This window comes from Camelus ferus, chromosome 11 (assembly GCF_009834535.1).
Source record: "Camelus ferus isolate YT-003-E chromosome 11, BCGSAC_Cfer_1.0, whole genome shotgun sequence".
NCBI classification, from domain to species: domain Eukaryota; kingdom Metazoa; phylum Chordata; class Mammalia; order Artiodactyla; family Camelidae; genus Camelus; species Camelus ferus.
Window position 1 is genome coordinate 2668079 of NC_045706.1, and position 23294 is coordinate 2691372.

The following is a 23294-nucleotide window of genomic DNA, read 5'->3' on the forward strand; positions in this document are numbered from 1 at the left end:
CCAGCTCCCTTCCTGCGGCTTGCCTGCCTCTGCCCACTTTTCCCTTTGGGCCGTCCCAGGGCGATCTGCGGCCCCTTGCATTTATTGCGAGCATTCGGGCAACGGGGGGCGCCCCGGCATTTTACCCCCTCCTCCCCACCGTGTTTTGACTGTGTGGCTGATTTCAGGAGGAGGTATTAAGGGGCCAAGCTGCAATTGTGCACTGCTTGTTTGTTTCATTTCAAGATTTATTTGGGCGAGTAGTAACTTCCTTGGCTGCGGGTGGGCGCGAGGAGCCGCGGCGCGTGGCTGGGGGCGGCAGCGGCGCTCGGTGGCGCTCGGCGGCCCTCGGCGGCGCTCGGCGGCGGCGGGGCTCGCGGGGCTCGCAGGGCTCGGGCCGGCTCGCGGCGCCGTCAGGCAGTCAGTCGGCGAGCGCGGCGGCGGCTGCGGCGGCGAGGGGCGCGGCGAGGGGCGGCCGCTCCCATATATGGCGCAGGCACCGCCCCCCGACGTCACCCTCTGACAGCGCCGCTCCCGGGGGCTTCGAGTTTTGGCTCCCGGGAAAGGGTCCATTCCTCGGGGAGAGAGGGCTGAGTTTTGTGCGCCTCCGTCCGCTGCGCGCGCCGCTCCAGGCCCCGCCGCGCCCCGCCTGCGCCCGGGACTGCGCCGCGGCACTCACTGCCCCGTTTATTTGTCTTTGGAGCAGGCGGGCCGCGCCAGAAGCCGGCGATCCCGCAGTGTCCTGCAGCCGCGGACGCCGCCTGGCTAGGATGACACCACGTTGAGCGCGCCTGCAAACAACAACAACAACAACCGCCGCCGCGGCCACCGCGTCCTGCTCCTCCGAAGCGCCGCCGCCGCCGCCGCCGGTGTAGCCGCCTCCGCGCCCCCGGCCGTCCGGAGCGCCCAGCCGCTGGTGTATGTCGCGCCTGCCCGGGACGGGCTGAAGCCGGCGGCGGGCCGGACCGCAGGCGCCGAGCAGGGCGAGCGCGGCCAGGGCAGCCGCCTGCCGCCGAGCCCCGAGCGCCGCTGCTCGCGGAAGCGCTTTCGGCCGGGAGCTGCGGCCGCCGTCACCAGTTTTCATGTTTGGGATTCAGGAGAATATTCCGCGCGGGGGGACGACCATGAAGGAGGAGCCGCTGGGCAGCGGCATGAACCCGGTGCGCTCGTGGATGCACACGGCGGGGGTGGTGGACGCCAACACGGCCGCCCAGAGGTACGTACCGGCCGCCCCCGCGCGCCCCGGCCCCACCGGGTCCCCGCAGCCGGCCGGCGCCGCGCTCCTCACCGGGCCGCTGTCTCTTTCCTCCCGCAGCGGCGTGGGGCTGGCGCGGGCGCACTTCGAGAAGCAGCCGCCTTCCAACCTCCGGAAATCCAATTTCTTCCACTTCGTGCTGGCGCTCTACGACAGGCAGGGGCAGCCGGTGGAGATTGAAAGGACCGCTTTTGTGGACTTTGTGGAGAAAGAGAAAGTAAGTGCAAACACACAATCACACCCTCCATCTTTCTAGAAGTGGGAGGCAGGCGGTGTCCAAGCGCGGTGGCCCGGAGAGCCCCCCTCGGCGGCGGGGACAGCTCCGCGAGGCGCCCCCGCCGCCGCCGCCGCCGCCGCCACGTGCGGCCTCCCGGGCCCGCCGAGGGCTGGGCAACTTCTCTGCGCCCCCGGACTTACACTCCGGGCGAGGAGAACGCTGGGCTTCCAGCAGGAAAGTGACATCACCGGGCTGCTCCGAGCTAGGAATACTGCCATGTGTGAGGCCAAGGGGCCTCGGTCGTGGAGGGGGACCGAGTGCGGTGGCCGCACCGGACACCGATCGCGCTAAACGCAATTGTTTATCGTTACTTTCAGGAGCCCAACAACGAGAAAACCAACAACGGCATCCACTACAAACTCCAGTTGCTCTACAGCAACGGTAAGTGGCCGCTGCTGCTGCCGCCTTCCCGCCCCGCCGGGCTGGCTCTCCTTTCCCGAGATGTTAAAGGACGTAAAGATTCTGAGATTAAAATGACATGGATGTAAACACGAAGTCTTCTCATGGCATAGAAGGAAAACAAAACATAAACGATCAATAAGTCGATGGCACTTCACATGATTAACCGGCCGGGCTTGAAGTAGAAAGTAAAAAGGGGATCGATATGGGCGCCAGCAGAACGTCACTTTTAAGTGACTTTTTTCAATTTTGCAAATTAATGTTAATCATTGAGATGGGGGAAGCTCTGTAAACCGGGCATAACTTACTTCCCGTGCCCGAGTTTTTAAAAAATCCTCGAGAGACATTAGAAAGAGTTCAGACTCTCACTTAGTTTCCATTTCGTGCTTTCTGTTTTCTAAAAATAAATGAGCACATGGGCCCACCGGTGCAGCAATCAGGCCTGCTCTCAGCCGCGCAAATTTCTAGCACCTTCAAATGCAAACGCTGAGAGCCTCAAGGTTCCTTATTAAGAAAAGAAAAAACAATTAAATGAGAAGTGATTGGGGTTCTCTTTCCTGCCTTTTAAAGGGCATGCCTAAGTTTTGCTGCATCACGGGCGGCAGCAGTCCTGAGTTACTGACTTCCTGTGCCCCTGTGTGCCCTTGCTAAAATCCTGATGAGAAATTGTCCCTGTTTCTTGCAGGAGTCAGAACGGAGCAGGATTTGTATGTCCGACTCATAGATTCCATGACCAAACAGGTGAGAAAGTTTAAGCCTCTACTAGTTTTCACTGCTCAGCTGGAGTTGTCCTGGGGTCCAGAGACTAGGGGGCTGACAAATGGAACTGGTGTATTTGTTTTTCATTTGGTTTCCTTGACATGCTAATGAGAATTCCATATTTATTGGAATAAATGAAGCGATTGGTAAAATAGTTTATGCTGTCAATAGAACAGGACATATATGCCTTATGAAATGGCTTGTGATTGGAATCAAAATCTGTCTTAATTAATTATGGTAATTAATGTTGGACAGAAAATTTTCAAGATCTTCCCTCTTCTATATTTTTAAACGTTTCTCTTTCTGCCTGCAATCATTTCATTGATTTTTTTCCCTGTGACAAAGGCAACTAACTCCTTTCCAAAGCCCATTGAGTTGGACTTGATTGGTTCATTTTTTTCTCCTTTCTAGTGTGATGGTCTAGTAACACGAGACGTTTATTTGGATTTAAAAGTTAAATGTGTCGGGGTGAAAAGTCACCTTGTTCTCCCCTAGTCCATCTTCACCTCACAGCCCCCTCGTCTCCATAATTCAAACTCTGAGCTCCAGGGGTCACCCAAACCCGTCCATTGCTCTGGGGGTAGCTTCTCGTCCTCTCCACCCTCTGTCATACCTTGTAAATAACATAATTACAGGCAGTTCCTTATTAAATTATTTAACCTGTCTTGGTCAACTTTCCCGATGATAACTGTTGGCTATCAGTCGCGTGATTAAGTGCAGGAAAGCGCTGGCTTGCTTTCTGATGTTGTGCAGTCTCTGGCTGGTTTTGTGTAGGGTGTTATGTTGTTGTTTAGTTGTTTTAGAGATCCTCCCCCACATTTTCTTAAACTAGTGTGTTGGGGGAGGGGGCAAATCCAATGCCTAAATTACATCCACTCTGCACAGATTGATTTAAAATACACTTCCAAGCTCGGCTTCGCGCTTAGAAATGAAAGTAGTGTCTTCAGTTTTGATGCTAACTTTAAGAATTGTGAGCCAAGTCAAAAAGAACTCTTTCGGGCTCCTTGCAGCCCAGCACGCATGCTTCCCACTCTACACAGCAATTCATTTTAGGATTTTACTTGCCCTTTAAAAAGTTTGTCCTTACCTAGGCAACAAGCGTGTTAGATTTTAATGTCTGCAGTGGTAAAACAGCGTGGTTTTCTCTTAGAGTAAAACAGATCTGACAGGTAAACTGTGGTCTTTCTGACAAAGACGGAGGCGGGTGCCCTCCTGTAATCATTTCATTCGGATTCAGAGAAGCCTCTGGAACTCGGCCTGCGAGTGGACAGGGTGCTTTTATTTCCTTTGTATATAAGAGCTAAATGTTTTCGGAAATCGCTGTAGTCTAATAAAGAGGTTGATGTGGGCAGCACCGAGCTTCTGCATAGAGAAGGAGGAGGCTTCATTTTAAGTGCACTTTTATTGTTCATTTATCCATGTACCTTTGCAGTCTAAACAAGGCTGAAAATAAAGGCATTTAATCTCCTCTCACTGACGGGGATTGGGAAGGGAAAAAAAAAAAAAAAAAGAAAGAAATAGCCCAGTAACTGATCAAAGAGTCAATGGCGCTGAACCGACAGTTTATGGATTTCTGTTTGTGCTACAAAATAAAAAATAAATCAAATACAAATACGGGGATCCATCCGAGGACAAGCCGCGTTGTTAGAAGTGCTGGTGCCCGCCGCGGCCGCGCGCCCTGAGCCCCAGGCGGCCCGTTGGCCTGCGGTGACACCCATCACTTCTGTGGTTGCCAGCGGATCCAGAGGGAGGCTGTGGGAGAGGGGCTCGCGGGGACCCTTCCCTCTTCCCAGAGGGCAGCCCCAGGCTTTCCCGAGAAAAAGCTTTATCCGCCTGGAAGTGGAGGAAAGTGTCAGAACTGCTGGAGGAGGTTGGAAGTAATTTCCAGATAATTTTCGGGGTGGGGGCGGGAAATGGAGAGGGAACTCCCCTCCCCCTTCCGTGGAATTTTCTGCGGGGAACTTGCGGCTCCCGGCCCCCGCCCCTTTCCCCTCCCCCAGTTGTCTTTTCCCCTTTCTTTCTCCTTCCCTTTTTCTGCGATGCCGGCGGTGGGGCAGGCGCGGGCGGCGGCGCGGACAGGCCCGGCCCGGTTCCCGGCGGCGGAGCCGGGCTGAGCGCGGTCGTGAGCGCACCTAGGGCTTCGCACCATCTGGCGGAGCCTCTGCTCAAAACTCACCAGAGCGTGTGCGCAGACACTGCCTTTTTACCCGAGAAAAATCATTGTTAGCAGTTTCAAAACAAACACCAGATTGGCCATTAGCACTTTCTTTCCAAATATCATCCGGCGAGGAGCACGTGGCCGCGCGGGCCCGGGCGCCCCGGGGCCCCCAGCACTCCTGCGGGGCGCCCACCAGGCCCGGCCCGGCGCGGCCACGTGCGGCTGCTGCACCCCGGCCCCGGGGCCGCCCGCGGCGTGCGGAGCCCGGCCTTGGCCCGGCGCTCGCAGCAGCGGCGGCGGCGGCGGCGGCGGCGGCGGGGCCTGGGCGGGCGGCCGGCCCATGCAGGCGCCGGGGCTTGGACCGCGGGGAGCCGCGGGGCGCCTTACTTGCCCGAGCCTTGGGAGCGCGCAGGGCAGGGCGGACGCGGCCCTCGACACCAGGCAAGGCTGCCCGGCGGCTCTTCTCTGCTTCTCTAGTCGTAGCGCGTTCTGATCGGCCCCTTTCAACACGCTGATTGAACTCAGTGTAGACAATGGCCCGAAGACGCGGCCCCGCGGCGGCGGCGGCGCGGGCAGCCAAGGGGGCCGGGAGCCGAGTCGCCGGGGTCGGTGCCAGCGGGCCCTCGCTCCCTGATCGCATGCCTCGGCCTCCCTCTCCAGGCCCGAGCGCGGCCGGCGCCCTCCCAAGCAGAAGGCCCCGCGCAGGCCCGGCGGGCGCCCAGGAGAGGAGGCCGCCTCGGCCTAGCCAGGCTGCGGGTGACCCTGCCGGGAGGGTGGCCTGGGACGCCTGCCCTTGCCCGCCGTGCACCTGCCGCCCGCGAGGCCCGCCACGCCCGGGGCGATTGGGCGCGAAAGCCACGGGCGCTGCGTAACCCCGCCTCTGGTTGTCCCCCGCGCAGGCCATCGTCTACGAGGGCCAGGACAAGAACCCGGAGATGTGCCGCGTGCTGCTGACCCACGAGATCATGTGCAGGTGAGCGGCGGGCGCGGGCGGTGGGGGCGCGGGTGGCCTCGGCGCCAGCTGCGTCTACAAAGGACGCCGCGTCCAGGCGCCGCCACCCCGCCCAACTTCGGGAAGGGCATCGATTGAAACGTAATCGGCCCGCGGCCGCACGCCGGCCACCGAGGAACCCGGTCCCATTTCCCCCCCCAGTGATGACGATCAGCGCGACCGGCTGCTCAGCAGAGCGGATTAATATGTTGGCCGTGTCTCTGCTGGGTAGTCAAAACCGAAAACAGGTCCTGGGCGACGCGTCTGTCCGCGATGCCGGAGAAGTCAGAGATCACTGGAAATCATTTCACTACTTCCCTCTCAGGCGCTGCCATCCTGAGATATACAGTTGTGTGTTACTGATAAAAAGGAAACTCTTTTGTACTTCTTATGGAGCCCGTGTATGTGAGAATTGGATTGTGATTCTGTCAGTTAACCTCTTCCCCAGAGCAGCGATGCATCGTTCATGTTGTTGTTGGATATCATGCACGTTACTTCAGATCTCTGTCAGAAGAGCAATTTCCCACCTGTTTTTTTCTAACTACCACAAGAGTTTCACCCCTACATGGCAAATAAAAATGCATCATTGACTTTGTATGTGCGGCATGTGAAATATAGTCGCTCCGCGTAATAAGGACCTGCTTTGCAGGCTTGGGGCTACAGTAGCAGGCCGCGGACTCTGAGGGGCATACTCCGCCTGGCTACGGTGCCTCTTGCCTGAATGCCATTTCTGAGCAGACATATTGTTACAGCCCTAATATACAAAAGCTGACTTTTTCTCATATCAGGTAATAAATATAAATTACAACCAATAAAGTGGAATTTCTTTATTATCCACTTCTGCATGTACTGCAATTAACATAGAAAGCGCACAGATGTGATTTAAGCTCTAAGTGGAAGACTGTAGACTTTCTTTAATCACTTTAGCTGTCAGCTTTAAAAGGCTTTATATACTTTGCCTACCATATGGTGTTAATTTAGCTAATTTAGACATGTAACCATTATACAAGTATGCTTTTTTAAAATGCAAGAAGCATAACATTTTTGTTTCATTTCTGCTTTAATTAAAGTTTCAATAACGGAGTTAAGGTAGGCTTAAAGAAGGAACAATAGAAGTTTCTGATAGATTGATACATGCTTTTGTGGTTATAATTAATAAATGCCCCAAAGAAATACTTGGTTGAAGGTGGCATCTTGCATCTTTTCCAGAAATAACAGCTTGACAATTAGAGGTAAACAAAAGCTGAAGCTGTGAAAAGTTATTCCCAAGCCTCCTGCCTCCCCTTCTCAGTTCAGTGCAAAGACAAACACCGACAACGTTTTCCATATTTTAGCATCACAATTTGTATAGTAGCTCCTGACCCTCACAGTATTAACAGAAGCGCTCAACTTTGCTCCTTCCGGTAGAAAGTTACATCACAAGTTGAGCCGCAGAGCACGTGAACTCCCTGAGTTTAAATGTGCCAAACCGCCTTGGTAGGATAACTTATTTTCTTGACTCCAACTGCTTTACTGTCAGGCTTCAAAAAAAAAAAAAAAAATACAAGTCGGGCATGAAAGGATGAAATGTGTATTAAAAACCACTGTTTACGATTACTCCACAGCCGGTGCTGTGACAAGAAAAGCTGTGGCAATAGAAACGAAACACCCTCAGACCCTGTAATCATTGACAGGTAAGGATGACTTCTTTATTTTTCAAAACAAAACCGCAGCAGCAACACAGCCCGTTGCCTGGCTTGGGTTCCGGTGGCTCCATGTTTTTGAGTCTGGTGTGGAGCTCATCTCGGGCGTCGCACCATTTGTTGTCCGCGTGTGTTATCACGCACAGGTGGGTTGACTTGGAAACCTGGTGGCTCGCTCTGTGGGGATTCAGTAATTGCTTGCGAGTTGTCAAGGGAAGCAGTTTCATCTGCCACTGCTCTCACTGTGAGGAGCACTTTATGCCTAGAGAGTTTCTGGCTTTAAACCCATAGATATGTCAGAAAATGCTTTTTGCTAATTTGTTAACAAGTATTTCGTTTTTGCATTATTTTTATCTCCGCTGATAGCTGAAGTTGAGACTTGGGTGGTGTTGCTGTTGTAATTGTTGCCCAGTGTTAGAATGAATTGAATCTGCTCTCAATTAGTTGCAAAATGTCTCCTAATTTTTTTCCAATTGTGGCTGTCGTTTTATGTCAAGTCGCAAATATGTAACTAACAAACCAAAGTTGTTATAATTGAAACTAATTACACATGCTGGTTACATTTCCCAACATTAATTTCCATGACTAGATGAGCCGTATGCATTCTTTACATTTGCTGCTTTTCATCTTGCTGTTTAGCACACTCCTTGGGCAACGTGGCATCCCTTTCAGATACTAATCATTAGTGTTAATCGTGCTAACGTGTATTTGGCATTGCTTTAGTGCCAACAACAAAAACACCACCACCCTCCTCTCCCAACCTCCACCCAAATCGCTGGGCTTTCGGTGACCTGGGGGAGAGGAAGATTTCGTTCTCCCCAACAATGGGGAACAGCAAAAGACCCAGTGTGTGATTGACTGCAGATTTTGAAATTGGTACCCAAGTCGAATAAATGTGAGATGTGTACATACGACACCAGTTTTGTGAGGCAGAGGTTCAGACTGTTTTGAAGAGGGGTTGAGTTTCAGCAGCTTTCATTACAAAGTTATCTTTTGATCATGAACTTTGCTGTCCACTGTCTGAAAAATTAAACCTGGAAAACTCTATGAGTTAAGCCTAAAGAAATATGCACCACCAGTGGAGAGCAATGCTAATGTTTAACTAGCTGGAATAGCTGTTTGCTTAGTGGAGAATGTTCGGTATCTGACAGAAGGGACAGCTCTCTTATTAGTAATCAAATAGGGTTGACCAGTTGTGGCCGTCACTCAGGCAATTGAGAACAAGTTCAACACTTTATAGGACTTGAACTACAGAAATCAATATAATTATATTTGTCTTTAGTGTTGTGGCTATGGAAATTACATGGCCTGGGATTGTCTCGTAACTGAATTTATTTCATTTTTTTTTTTTGATTAGCTAAAAGTGTCTGAACAGCTATCGGAATCTAGTCTGTGTTAGACGCTTGAAAAGACAGTGCACGTGTGCTCGTAAAGCAGGATTGTGAAGTGTTTCATCTTTTGAGTTGTCTTTGATTTGTGCTATTTGTAAATTTCGAAAGATGACTGGTTTTTAAATCTTGAGGTGTTTGGCATGCCACGATAATGAAGTAGCTGGGTTGATTCAACTAAGGTTTTGGACACTGTGTGTTCCCTTCCACTTTTGGTTTGTGTAACATTCAGTCATTTATTGACTGTTGATACTGAATAACTTTGAATACTATTTTCCATCACACAGTGGGGAACATCTTCCCTAGGTCTACAGAAATGTACTCGTTAGTTCTCGTCTGAGTGAGTGCTGTCTTGTATTTGGTTAATTAAAATATGTGCTAAACTTCCTGATACCTCTCTAACCTAAGAGGAGTATGTGACCGCTCGATATTCTAGAAGCATGAGAGGAGGTGAAAAATGTAAAAACATTTGGTTAATGGGTTTACCAAGTTTATTTGAATGAGGAGGATTGCTGCTCCGTTTACGCCAGGCATAAATGCTTTGGAGGTCTTAATTATTGATGAAAAAATCTGCTGTGCTTCTAAATTCAAAGATATGACGATTTTATAGGAATTTTAATCACCTTCTGTGTTAGGGATTTTAAGGTAAGGATAGTTTTATGTCATGACAAATAGAATGTACATTTTTAGCATTCTTAAGAGAGCTGCCACTTCCCATGGCAAACACTGTTTGCATTTTGTCGTGTGATGTAAATCTTTGTGAGATGATTGTGGTGTGGGCACGTCTCCAGTTTAAGGCATAATGCTGGGGGAAAAATGAAGAGTTCAGTGTTCACTGGGGCAAGTAGTGTTAATCAGAGAAAGAAAAATGCCAATAGGAGAGGAGCATCTTCAGTCATGCCGTCTTTCGCAACTGAGGTGTGTTTCAATTTCATAATGATAATCATTTCTATGGCGTGTGTGTTGCCTCCTAAAATTAGTTGCTTATGTTGAGTTTCCAGCCCGTGTTTCCTCTTGAGTATTGCAGAATAAAATATCCCATCAGGTTGGTGAGTCAGTCTACAGGTCCCCATCAGCAATGTCATCACTTGGTTAGTTGGCTTAAAAAAGAATTATATACAGTGCGCTTTGCTGGCTCCTTGTGGCCTTTGGATACATTTAGCGGGTTCTGACCAGATAAGGCATATTTTTCCTGAGGATATAAACCAATAATTCCAACCTGAATTGAGATCAATGGGCCCACATTTGTTCTAACCCACCCTGAGCCTCTTCCCGCACGCAGATACTGCTCTTCTGCGTTATGAGAACAGAGAACTCTCCTCTCTGGCAAGGAAATCACATCCTATGGACTCTGATGCCTTAAATCAATTAATTACACGATTTAGTGTAGTTCTCGTTCAGAAGCATTAAATACACACAAGCAGCGTGGAAGGCCCCTCAGTAAAAAAAAAAAAAAAAAGGGGGGGGGGAGTGAAGATAGTTTGTATTACAAAACCCTTTTAATTTATGGTGAAGGTTTCACTTATGTTAACTGTTTTCTTCCTCATAAAACAGTGCTAGAGAAGGCATTTTTTTTATAGCTTTGCAAATATAATTATGCTATGGTGTCTTTAAAATAATATAACAACTTGTAGGGTAAAGGAGAACACATAACATTGTAAAGTAAAAATTGTGGCCAGTAAACAGATGCAATAGGAGAAGACATCTCTGGTGGACGGTGGTGACCTGCGGAGAGCCAGATGCTAGGAGGCAAAAGGCACGTGTGTGCGTGTGTGCTCACCCCCCAACGCACACACCCACATACATGTGCATGCGCGTGCAGTCGTACACAGCCTCACACACATGTTCGCATGTCTGTATACACATCCGTGTGCACACCCACGCTTGTGCATATACATGAATCTGTATACGTGCAGACGTATATACACACGCGGTTTTTCGAGTACTGCTGGAAAGGATGAGAGTATGATTTTCCTCGTGGAATGATGTTTTCTGGGAAAACACAAAAGCAGATGGTCTTCATTAGGAACACCCATTGTCCACATATCCCAGCTATGAACAGATAAATCTCTCCTGTTTCACCCGTGCATTCCAAGGGCTGTAAATGATTACAGGATGTTGGTGTAGCTGCTAAACCAAAACCACACTCTTGCCTCTCGCCCCCTCCCGTGCCAGCCCGGGGTCTCCTGGGCCCCCTGCGAGGGCCCGGGGAGCTGCAGGCTCTCACCTCCCCTTGCTCGCCGGGCCTCAGTGGACCCGAGGTGCAGGGTCCAACTGTTGCAGATGGGAGAGGCCGACGGCAGAGGTGGCAGGAGCCGGGGGACGCAGCCGTCCAAGGGGCCGGGTCGCGCACTGAGTGCCCGGGCCGAGCAGGGTGTGCTCGGCGGGGCGGCTCCAGATGGCCCCGGCGCAGGCGCCCACTTGCTGGCATCTCTGCAGCAGGCAGGGCCCCCTCCCCAGTCAGCCTGGCATTGGTCTGTAGGGTTTGAGAGACTTATCATTCCAAGTCTGTCCTACTTTCCTGTCTGGAAGCCAGACATCTGTTTATCCCATTTTCTTTCATACAGAGTTTGGAATAGCTTTAGTTTGGGGAGGGGGGTGGGGAGTTTTGTCATATTTAACAGCTGTTACAAAATTTCAACCCTGTGGGCTCTGAAAATACTTCTCAGCTGACCTCAGATTTTTTATACATAACTGACATTGGGTTGTAGAAAAATCTTATTTACTTAACCTTTCATTGTCTACGATTTCACATTGTCTTTGGTCGGACACGCTAACCGTCCCCAGTTTCAGCTCTGCACCCTCCTCCATCCTCCAGGCCCCCAGAGCCTCACTCTGATTCATTTACGAGTTTTAAGTTTACACCTTTAAAGTGATTGCAGAACAGTAGCCGAAGACCGATTGGAGATTTTCTTTCTTTCTCTCTCTTTCTTTCTTTCTTTTTTTTTTAGTCAACAGTGTTTCCTTTCACTTCCTGTCACAAAGGTCAAAGAGAGCCGACCTTTGCTGGCAGTCCTCCTCACTGAATTATTCATGGCATTGACTTTTTGTCAGCACACACAGTTGTGCTCTGGGACATTTTATTCATTTACCTCATTTAAAGCGCCTTTCTGCACCTGTTCAAGTATTAATATCATGTAATTTGGGCCTAATGCCGATTTTGCTGAACACTCATTATATTTTTTATTAGCTATATTTCCAAACGATTATGTATGATTATTACCAAGCCTTACAAACAGCACCGGGTTATTCCCTAGCCCCTTACATCTTCTTGTCAGGTTGTTTTCAGAAGCGGGGAGGATAAACATTTGACCAGTCCCAATGTTTTTATTCCTACTCCATCTCCAAGCAGAGAACTTAAGGCTTCCTCCCTCATGGCTTTGCACGAGCGTGATTAAATCCAACTCCGAGGGAGCTGTACAAATGCCAGCATTTATAAGGTCAACGCTTTTGTTAAAAATGCTATGTAAATGAGGATCTGCAAAAAGGGACATTAAATAAAATTAAATTCATTGTCTTCTTTAATGTCATTTACATTTTGGCTAAGCCCCGGCCTGTCAAGGAGGATTTTAAAAATAATTTTAATTACACATCATTTAGGGATCCAGGGTTTTCTATTCAGTAGCATTTGGATAACCTGCAAAACAGAGACTGTTTATTAACTTCTTAAACGACAACTTGTCATTTCATCTGCATAAGGCAATGAAAACAGTATAGTTCGGTGTTAATTTCTCCTTCTCGGTTTCCTTAAAGATGTGAATATAATTATCAGCCAACAGGCCTGGGGTCCTGGAGTCCTCCTCTGGGTGTGGGCTGGCTGTTTGAGACGCTCTTTGGTTCAGGATCTGTTTTAATACATTGGGGCTTCAGTGCAGGGAAAATGTTGGCGAGAAATTTGGCAATACGAAAGCACACTTTGGATGAATGGATGTGGCTACAAAGAATCTGATTTTGTCTGGCACCCGCCCCACTTGGCTTCTCCGTGCTCAGGTGTGAATGGCTGTCTTATTCCCTGGCACGCCAGTGGAGAGAGGCAAAAAGTTCAGCGTGCTCATTCATCCTTTAAAAAATTTTTTTTCCATAAACTTCTGAAAATAAACAGAAAAGGAAGAGCTGTAGTATTGAGTCACAATGCCATGCTTTCATTTAAATGGGGAGACACCAGAAACAGTTGCCACTTTGTATGTTTCCTTCTCCCTGGGAGCCCCGGGATTAGAGAGTTGACATCATACATGCTAAGTCTGAGCGCCGCCCGCCACTCCATGCCAGCGTGCAGCCGCCGGCCACGCTGCTGCAGAGCCGTCACCAGGCCCAGTGCCTGCATCTCTGGTCTAGGCCCAGGAGGCCTGCAGAGATTTATGGCTGCCTGGCCTGGGTGAGGACTCCACGGCCAGGCCAGTCGAAGGCCGGGTTTTAAAACAAGCCACACACCCATAATGACTTCCGCAACACTCTGAAACAGCTCTGATTCTTGTCCGCTTGTGCAAGGGAGAAGCCTCTCCGGAGCTGCCGAGCACGGGAGCCCGGGAGCTGAGCGCTGCCGCCGGGTAGGAAGACGCGGGGGCGAGGGGAGGGGCTGGCGGCAGGGCTGTCAGAAGCTATACTCCAGGAGGTATGTTGACGCAAGCCATCCCGCCCCTCTGCGGCAGCCTTATCAGGTGAAAAGCAAAGATATTGCCAGTGCCTGTAATTGTGTTAGGATGGCTTGGATGAATTGGATTACCTTATGGAAAGCCGTCCAAACTCCGGGTTCTGTTACGCATGCTTACAGGAAGCAAATAATTACTCTCTGTGCACCAGGAGATAATTGGGGCTGGCCGGAGGCCTTCTCGCGCCGCCGAAGAAAGCGGGAGAAGCTGGCCTCGGCAGAGCATTTAGGAGACAGACCGGGAGGACGGGGACCCTCGCTGCCTATGGGTGGCTCACGCTGATGCTGTAATTTTCGGTTACTTTTCAAGGATGGTGAATAATTTATCAGAATTCAAACTAACTGTGGCAATGGGCGGCACGTTGGAGGAGATAAAAAATTCCGAGCTCTAATGATGGAAATTGTCGTTGCAGACAGGAAGTGATTGACAAGTAAGGGTACAGGAAGTGAAAACTCAAGGAGCTTAACCTGTGCTTGGCAAAGCTGCGAGAGCTTGCACTCGGAGAAAATGAAAACCATTCAGGCTGCCAGCTCGCCAGAACACAGCTCCTCGTTTGTTTATCTTCCGAGCAAATCTCCCAAAAATGTTTGTGGTCAAAACTCTATATAATGAGACATTATGCCGGTATTATTAATGCTTTAAAATAAAAATCTGGCTATAATTTAGAAAAATAAGCGGAGGAATTTTACGTGTTATGGGTTTTCTTGGTTGTGTTTTATAAGCTTCTTAGATTTTGGGGTAACGAGCGTCCATTACATTGTAGAAGCTGGAGGGAACTGTTTTCAGGACTGTTTATTCAGAAAGCAGTCAGTAATATCTGTCAACGTAATAAATGCTATGAATTTGCAAACAATTAGATGAAGAGCGCTGTCGGGGGTGGGGGCCGCCATGGTGGTACTGGAAAGCTCTCATTCTGGTTGTTTCTGAATCACTCATTTCCCCTTCCCTTTAAAAACAAAACAAATGAAAAATATCCCTCTGCAATTCCTGCGCTGGAAGTTGCTCAGCTAGAAAATACTGAAAACGCACGCCGGCCGCGGTGCCGAAAGTGGACGGAGTGCATCGTCTGAGAGCAGTGGAGGGGGGAGCGCCTTGCTTTCCCAATAATTCACTAGGAAATGAGTTTAACATGTGCGGAAAGGAAGGGGCTCCAGCGGTGTTGTTGTAGGACCCGGAGCCCAGGCCCCACCGGCGGAAGGAGTCGGCTCCAGAGAGTCTCTGCTGGACGGGGAGCCAGTGGCTGCACATCTGGGGAGGAGGCCAAGCCCAGACAGGCAGCTCCAGCCGCGCCCCTGCCTCCGCCCCTCCCCTCCCCCTCCCCTCGCTCTCAGCAGAAGGCAGCTGGGGGCTGGGTGCCATGTTAAAACAACAGGACAAAACTTGGGCAGTGTTTAAGGCCCAGAAAATATTTGCTGTTGTGATGACAAATTTCCAAAGGGGGTAGACCAGCCTTGACCCTCGAGGCCCGCCCTCTGAGAGGAGGGTTTCAAGGAGGGTGTCCTGCAAACCCGCACAACCTCACCCTTGCTGTGCGTTTTCGTGGAAATAGAAGGCTTTCACTGCAATGGCCAGTCTGGGTGTTACAGGGTCGCGGAGCACAGGTCTGGAGCCCACGCCCAGTCTGGGGCCATCGGAGGATGCCATATGTGTGCAGCAAGGCGTGGAATTTGACTGTGTGCACCCCCAGTGTGTATGGGGGAGGGGCAGCCAGGCCACCCCAACTCTGGGCAGGGTTGGGGCCTACAGAGAAGGCCCAAAGCAGGAGGGTCCCCCTTTTATTTTAAATAACACCGCACAAAGCCACTAGGCATTGGGGAGGGGGAGGGGTGCTCCCCTCCAGCCCTGTTGAGGAGGGTGTCCTCCTTGTGGGCCCCCTGACTTTTCTAAGACCTTCAGCATCAGGGAATGTGGGTCAGCAGGCACCTGCATGCTGTTCTGACAGGTACATGCCGGTGTCCTTTCCAAGCTGTCGTGGCTTGGGGCCACTTGTCCAGCTCTGTAGAATGACATCCCACGGCCAGGAGGAAAGCCAGGGAGGCACGAGAAGTGCTGGGGAGCTGGTGGCCATTGGGCAGGGACACTGAGGCCACACCTGCACCGGTGACACCCATCTCAACCTGGCATTTCTTCCTCTGCGTTTGATGTAGATGCCAAAGTGTTCTGATGACATTTTTGGAAAAATTAATAGACTCTATCTTTTGGAGCAGTTTTAGGTTTACAGAAACATGAGCAGAAAGTAAGGTCCCTGTATTAATACCTGCTCCTCCCAGCCACCCCATTTCATCTTGGTACCATCTTGCAACAGCGAGGTTCATTGCTACAGTCAATGAGCCAGCGTTGATACCTAACGTTGATACATCGCGATGAACTCAAGTCCACAGTTTACACTAGGGTTTGCTCTGGGTGTTGTAGATCCAATGGGTTTTGACAGATGCCTGGTGACACGCATTGTCCTACAGAGTCGCTCCCCCCACCCCAGTCCTGACGTCCTCTGCGCTCCGCCTCTTCACCCTCCCTTCCCCTAAGCCCTGACACTGATCTTTTCACTGTGTCCATAGTTTTACCTTGTCCAGAAAGTCATAGAGTTGGAGTCATGTAGCATGTGGCCTTTTTGGACTGTTTTTTTTTTCATGTACAAATATACATTTAAGTTTCTTCCTTGTGTCTTTGTGGCTTCAGAGCACTGTGATAGTTTTTGAATTTCAGGTTTGTTTTTTTTTTTTTCTCTTCTTACAGGTTTCTGGACAGTGTTTTTCCTTTCATTTAATGTCTTGGCGCTTTTGTGATAAACTCCTTCACCCCTGAGCTTATTGAAGTCCGTGGTGTTTTGATGTTTGGTTGTTGTCTGTGGGGTTCTTGTGATTTTGGAAGTTTACATGTCCTACCCCATTTTTGGGAAAAAAAAAGCGACTGAATCCTTTGCAAAGAAATAAAAACATTTAAACTTTTTTTTTAACCAAGAATTTATTTAAATGGCATGACTCTGTTTTGCTTATTACCAGGTTTTTTTCACCCTAAATAATACTTTTTTAGAATATTTAAATAGCGTAGGCCATAAAAGGAGAATGATTAAATTATTGGGAAGGTGAACATGCTACCCTATGGCAGAAAAACTGAATGCATTCAACACCGAGTGTAGCTGTTGGCTTTTTTGGTTTAATAAATTAAACTACAAATTTTCCTAATTGCCAAACAAAATGTTAGGCCAGCTTTAGCCATTGCTGACAGTAAAACACAACATAAAACCTGCTGAGAGTTATATGTGGTATTTAATACGAGACAGAGTAATGCAAGGGTTTTTATGGTTAAGTATGAATTCACACCCACAGCATTTGTTTCACATTAGGAAAGGTTTGTAAATCAGATCAGTGTGCGGGGATGGGGTGGTCCCGGCAGCCCCTCGGTGTCTCTCCATCCTGATATTTGGTTGTTGGAAATGCTGCCAAAGGGGAACTCCCCGTCCATTTCCATTTTCTCAATGAAGCGATTTGTCCTCTGACATCAGGAAGATTGGGTCAGGAAGTAAGTGGGGGATTGGATCAGACGTGATGCTCATCCCTGCCGTCCGAGGTCATCGGCCGGATCCGGCCATCGGGCAGCAGCCATCAGTTATGAGACGTGGGCTGCCCATCGGTCCTTGGCCAGCGGGGGCCCCAGGGAGAGGTGGGGGAGGATCTGGGAAAGTGCTTTCAGGGGGAAAAAATGGCAATAACTATCATTTATTAAATTTGACAAGCGAGTTCTAAATATAACAGCCCTTTCCCCAAAGATCATTACTTTGAACAAATAAATGAGTTATGCAAGTTAATAAACGGCTAGGTTTCCCATCCAGAGGTGTGCCTTTGTGTGGCTCAAAAAATAGACCTGGCTCTCTGTCTCCCACCCCCCCAGCAAGTGACTGACTCTCTCCCACTTGGGCTGGTCACCCAAGTGTTTGTGGCGGCCTCACTGCTCCGATGGCGTCTGTAGGCGGGCCAACGGCCATGGAAGAAAAGCTGTGCGGTGAAAATAAACTCGCCTTGGTTCTGAATAATCTAACACACAGATTCGCTACATACTTTTAAAGAGGCTTTCCCATGTGATCGTAAATAAAGTGAGGTCTCTAAGTACAGTTTAACTTTAAGAAAAGAAAAAATGTGGCTGTTCTAAGTCCTGTGGTCAGAAGCAGGTTTGCGGGGCCAGCGGTGTTTGTCATGACAAGTGACTGCAGCCTGTGTTTCCTGAGACCCCATTATAATTATTCCCAGCAATTATAGCATCCAGAACCCCATTCCAGCCCCAAACACATTTGTTCCCATTTATTAGACTGTGAGCAGTAACTAATTTACATTGTTTCAGAGTTGTGTGTTATGGTAATTTATTGCGTGTGCTGGAGGTCAAACAGAGTTGACCAGTCGGCCGGGCAGACCCGCACAAGGCGGGGACCAAGGGTCTAGAAACGGGGAGGCAGTGGGGCCGGGGGCACGTGATGTGAAAACTGCTACGGTCTTTTTAATCATGTTTTGATTTATTCTCTGTTACATTACTGGCTTTATCCTCTTGCTCCCTTTCTGTTTTTCAACAAATCAGAGCCGGGAACAGGATTTTTTTTTTTTTTTGAAGGAAATGGAAGCGATATCTTCTAACGAGTGGAAACTTTTACTAATGCCCTGAATAAAATATTTGTCAGCGGCCTCCACTAAACGTAAAAGCACTCCACAGAGGGAACAATGCCTTAACTGTTCCCTCCTCATCAGAGCGGGTTTCGTTATCAAGTTGAGGAAAAAGGCTTGTTTAGGCGAAAATAATGATCATAAATAGAGCTGTATAGCGGGGCTGGGAGGAAGTGGTGACAGTGCGTGCTATCAAGACCTGCAATTCCAAGGAAATATGAGTGTTCTGATCCAGGGAAGCAGTAATTATCTTTTTGTGAGGAATGTACAATGGTGTCGGATGATGAATTGATCGCAGATTGGGAGCGTGGTTTAACTGTCATGTACAGAGATAAGAGGGAGCCGCGGGATTGCTCATTGCTTGTGCTAGTTCACAGCCAGCCAGTTTATTAGCACAAATCCCAAATGTTTAGTAAACTCATTAGGTCCCATCTAATGCTAATTTATCATCATAGATGGAACCCTAGCAGTGGAGGGAGGCCGAGGACTGTACCGAATCCGCGTGATTTACGGAGCTTTCTGATCAATCACATTCTTTGCACTGGCCGTTTTTCTTCAAATGCTTTAAACGGGCCTGAATGATCATAGGATTAGGCCCTGGCAATCGGTTAGGGTTCTCCCACCTTATCTTCCCCGTGATGGTTATCTGAAAGGTTACGAAATCCTATACAGTCTGACGTGGGGGGTGGGGGTCGGGGTGGGGGGCTCTGGTTTTGAATTGCTTTGCCACCTCCCCCTCCCTTCCTCGCCTCTTCCCCCACCCCTGACAGCGCCCCCCTAGCCCTCCCCACCTTCCCCCTTCCTTTTGCAATCCAGCCACAGAGTCGAATTCAAAGAATTTTCCTTGCAGAATCAGTTTACCGAGAAATGCATCATGGTACATAAATGTCAAGCACAGTTTATTCTAAACTTCAGACAGTGTTTTTCTTTTAAAAAATCAAGCTTTAAATGCCCAGTTCTCCTGACATTTTCGTACATATTCTATAGTGTTTTCGAAGAGGATAATAACCTTTGCTTGATCCTAGGCAACAGCTGCAAAGATAATGAAATTCTTATGATATTTCACCAGGTAAAATGTGAATTGCAGAAGAAAAGCTATTGAATTTTTATGGATCTTAATCGCATAAAATGAGATTCATGGGGCATACGTGTAACTATACTCGGCGGACCGGCCGCCTGCAGTTGCAGGAGGAATCGCCATGCAGCTCGAGGGGCGCTCCAGCTCCTGTGCGCGGCGTGCCCCCCAAATGCTGCCTGCAGCTTGCCCTGAGAGTGATAATGAAATATGACAGAAATTTCCTTGTGCTGGATCAGTGGCAAGAGAGGTCCCGCACGGCCGCTATTAATTCATCTGACTTACGTTCCAGGTCTTGATTTACCTTATGATTAAAAACTTCTGCAGGTTTGCTCCCCAATTGAAATCGGATCTCATCTGCAGCCAGTGGTATTGATCTCTATTTAACATCAAGGCTCAGAATTGATTGGCATTGATTAACAATAAAAATGCTCTCCTCCTCGCCCCGCTGCCGGCCAACGTTCGGGAAGAGGTGCACTGTGGTCCTCTCCTCATTGACCAATCTCAGAGGGGACGCGGCCCCGCCCACATATAAACAATGTATTTTAATGTTATTGTAACTGGATGCTGGAGCGGCCTCGCAAATTGATTTTCTTCTTGTTGTATAAGATAAATATCTTTCATAAAATTCTCCTGTTGTTTAGGGTTTTACAGGAAGAACTGGATTCCTAGAACAGGGCTGTTTTGCTTTTCCCACGGTGTCCAAAAGTGGGTGAAAACATAAAGGCTGTGATGACCCAGCACTAGAGAGGAAACGTTAATCAACGCAGAAACCATGTGCAGGGCGGGCACGTCCCGTCGGGGTGGGGGGGTGGGAGGGTCCTTCCCCGCGGAGATGCCGGCTGCCCCTCGCGTGCCGCCGGTTTTACCGAGCATTTTACAGTTTGGGCTGCGTCTGCGAGCCCAGGCCTGTCACGTGCAGGAGGCCAGCTTCCCTCCATAATGTCGCGTGAACATATGGTCCCAAAGAGCTCGGCTCGGAAAAACCACTCAACAGGCTCCGACCCAAAAGCCTGAAAGAGGCTGTGTGTTTGTTTCCATTTTGTTCTCCCTCGCTGGCGTAGAGGCAGGCTGTCCAAAGAATTTCTCACAAGCCCTTTAGGTGAGAGCAGAGAGGGGAGAAGACGCATTTAGGAGAGTAAGTGAGAAGAGACCCCGCGCGCTGGAACTCTGGACACGCGTGCTGCGCACTCGTCTGGTTCCCAAGCCCGCCTGGTGACGCTGGCCAGCACGCTGGCGCTCGTCCTGGACGTCCAGGGGCGCTGGAGGCCAGGTCCAGCTGAAAGGAATTATCCAATCTCTAACATCCAGAAGTTTACAGTTATATAATGATGGAGAAAACCGCAAATCCCAAGGGATGTCAAATTTTAGAGATACTTTTAAAATGAAATTATCCAGCCAAGCTTATAAGACAGCCTTCTTGTACTTAAGACAAAAATGACAATCTGGAATTAATTTTTTTTTTTGTGATAGGGCAAATCCAATTTGCTTCTTTAACTGTTGATTAAGGAATCAGTTCTACAAGGCTGTCCCCTGTAAGTATTTGCTGTTTATTTGTCTGTGGAGAGCCGCTGGAATCCCCTCCAACTGGGAACGCCGGGTCAGGCACGGCTGTAATGAAGAACTGCCTGGCAGTGTGCAGACACCCTGACTGGCCTTGTTTGTGTGGAAGAAATAGTTGGCTTTTCTAAGCAGCCAGGGGAGGTTCCCTCTGCCCATCACGCAGGCAGAGTGGCTGAGTATGGAGGACAGAGATCTGTCTTATCTGCAGCCTTTCTTTTAGAATCTGGAGGAGAGGATCCATTAGAAAGCAGTAAATAAGTAAATACCCTAAATTAGAATGTATCTTGCTCTAAGGTCCACTGAATTCCTGTCCGTGTGTGGTCAGCGTCAGAGGAACACGGAGGTTAACTGACTTCCAAGAGGACGCCTGTTACCTGAGCTTTCTGCACAAAAAATGGCTTCCCCTCACGCCTCTGTAAATTTGTGCTAGAGGAATGTCTTTTTCAGTCTTTTAAAATCCCTTATAAATATTTAATATAATTTTCCATTGATTTCATTTAAAAATAAGATCTCATCGAGGATAGATGCAAACTCAGTCACCAGGTTTGCAAACGGGAAGTGTTATGCAGAGGAAGTAAATGTTATCGGTTCACGCTTTAAAAAGCGGAGATCCCGCCTTTGGAATGCTCCCTGGATGAGGCAGACCCCCGTTTACCCCGATCCCCCCGGGGCCGGAATGACCTGCTTTGCAGGTGATTTCACAGGGCGATTCCCGAGCTCCTGGGTTTTCTGCTGCTGTCCCATGGCAGGTGTGTGCCATGTCCTTTCAGGCACGTGGTGGCTGGGAGCCCTGGGAAAGTGGACGTGGTGAGAACTTAGATCTGTTTTCTTTTGTTTGGAGTCTCCCTAAGGAAAAGCCATCCTCCTTACCCCCAGTGTCAGTGTAAAATGCCTTTTCTGATTTTGTGATTTTGAGGTGGGAGTTATTTTTGTCAGTGCATCTTAGATTGGTGTCCTGGGACGGGGGCCTACTGGAGTAATGAAGAGCCCTGGACCACCCAGCTGGTGTTTCCCCGTCGGGGACGTGTTCTAAAATCACTCAACGTCTGCAAAGGCACATGTGCCCCCAAAACAACCAGTTTGTCTGCCTGAAGTTGTTGTGAATGAGAAGCAGCTGATGTGCAGGGACCTATTGTTAGCAGTCGGAGGCCAGTGGAGGCCTGTGTGCCTTGAGGTGGGGCCTAGGCCCCCCTAATGATGGAGGTGCTTCCTCACAGCTGGAGAGATGTGAGGGCTGGGGCCTGGGACCGCCATCAGTAGCCTCCCTCCCTGTGCGGCTGCCAGGTCCTTGTGTGCTCGTCCCGATGAGCCCCTTCTGCTCCCCCTGCGTGTGGGTTGGGGCCCCCCTGCCCCCAGCCATGGATGACCCAGCCAGTGTCTGCTCTCTTTCTGTGGGAGCTGTTTTCTGTAGAGCCTCTAACTGGTGGCTTCCCCCGGGACTGGTCCCCTTCCAGGAATCCTTCCAGAGGGCAGCCTGACTCTGTCACCGCCCCCCCAGGTCAGTTCCTCCGGGGGTGGCCGTGCTCACTTTGCTCCTCCCTCCTGGCATCGCCTCTCCCACCTCTTTCCTCATCCTCTGCCCCCGCACGCACCGCCACCACCATCAGGACGGCCCAAGCCTTTGGGCGAGGAAAGCCCTTCCCGCCACCTGCTTCCTGAAACCTGCCGCCCAGGGGCCCCTAGGCTGTGGACCCGAGCCCTCTCTCCTGTAGCTCTGAGGCCCCAGTGCAAGTCGGGGTGCCATTCCTGGGTGGTGGGGTTCCTAGAAGCGGGGGACCCAGCCCGCAGACCCCCCCCACAGGCTCTAGGAAGGGCAGCCCGGCGGCCTCAGTGCTGGCTGAGTTAGGACAGCAGTGTGTGCTGTCCCATCCACGTGTCCCGGGGCTTCCGCGCCTCTGCTCCCGACGAGGCCCCCGGGCCCCGACCTGCCCGCCTGACGTCACTGTCTGCCCTGTAAGCTGATCGCCCTGCTAAGTCTCGCTAAGCCACCACAGGGCGTTCTCATGCCTGCAGCTTGCAGCCTGCCAGCTGGCCCAGCGCGGGGTTACTATCTCATCCTAACCTACCTAGCAAGGTGGGATGTTTCCCTTTCCCAGTTTAAGATACACACGTGTTTCCATGCTTTGTCACCCAGTTTCTGAGAGAGTGCAGGAGCAGGAGGCTCCTTCCCGGCCGTGTGGGTAGGGGGTACCTCCCGCTGGGGCGGCCCCCGGACAAGGGCCCCGGGCCCTCCTAGGGACCCCGTCCAGGGGTTGCTGTGGCCTGTCTCTGGCACCCCTGGCCGGGAGGAACCAGGGTTGGCATCCAGGGCAGCCCTGGCGATGGTCTCTGGGGTGGGCGTGCAGCGTGGCCTGACTCCGCGGCTCTTCCTGAGGCTTGAGGACTGTCGGGGTGCCAGCAGGCGGGGGACCCTCCGGTTCCTCTGCGGGTGGGTGAAGGAGCCCCGTTGTGACAGATCACGGCGGTA

At 50.3% G+C, this 23294-nt stretch overlaps 1 protein-coding gene and 1 long non-coding RNA gene across 17 annotated transcripts in view; both read left to right on the forward strand.

Annotated features, from left to right (window-relative positions):
* Nucleotides 1-361: 361 nt before the first annotated feature.
* The window catches only part of EBF3 (EBF transcription factor 3), a 117193-nt gene continuing 94260 nt past the window's right edge, over nt 362-23294 (forward strand). For 2 of the 16 annotated variants that reach the window (XM_032490642.1, XM_032490653.1), the window contains exons 1-6: nt 366-1195; nt 1295-1451; nt 1829-1892; nt 2596-2651; nt 5727-5800; nt 7423-7491. In XM_032490642.1, the coding sequence (XP_032346533.1) occupies nt 1062-1195; nt 1295-1451; nt 1829-1892; nt 2596-2651; nt 5727-5800; nt 7423-7491 (554 nt within the window). In that variant the 5' untranslated portion in view covers nt 366-1061. Of the gene's footprint in view, nt 1196-1294; nt 1452-1828; nt 1893-2595; nt 2652-5726; nt 5801-7422; nt 7492-23294 lie in introns of all 16 variants that reach the window. The other 14 variants (XM_032490643.1, XM_032490647.1, XM_032490648.1 and 11 more) reach the window with 11 other exon arrangements.
* Nucleotides 13459-14208, forward strand: LOC116666908. The gene is made up of 2 exons (XR_004323711.1): nt 13459-13850; nt 13950-14208. It is a non-coding gene; the product is annotated as an uncharacterized LOC116666908 (long non-coding RNA).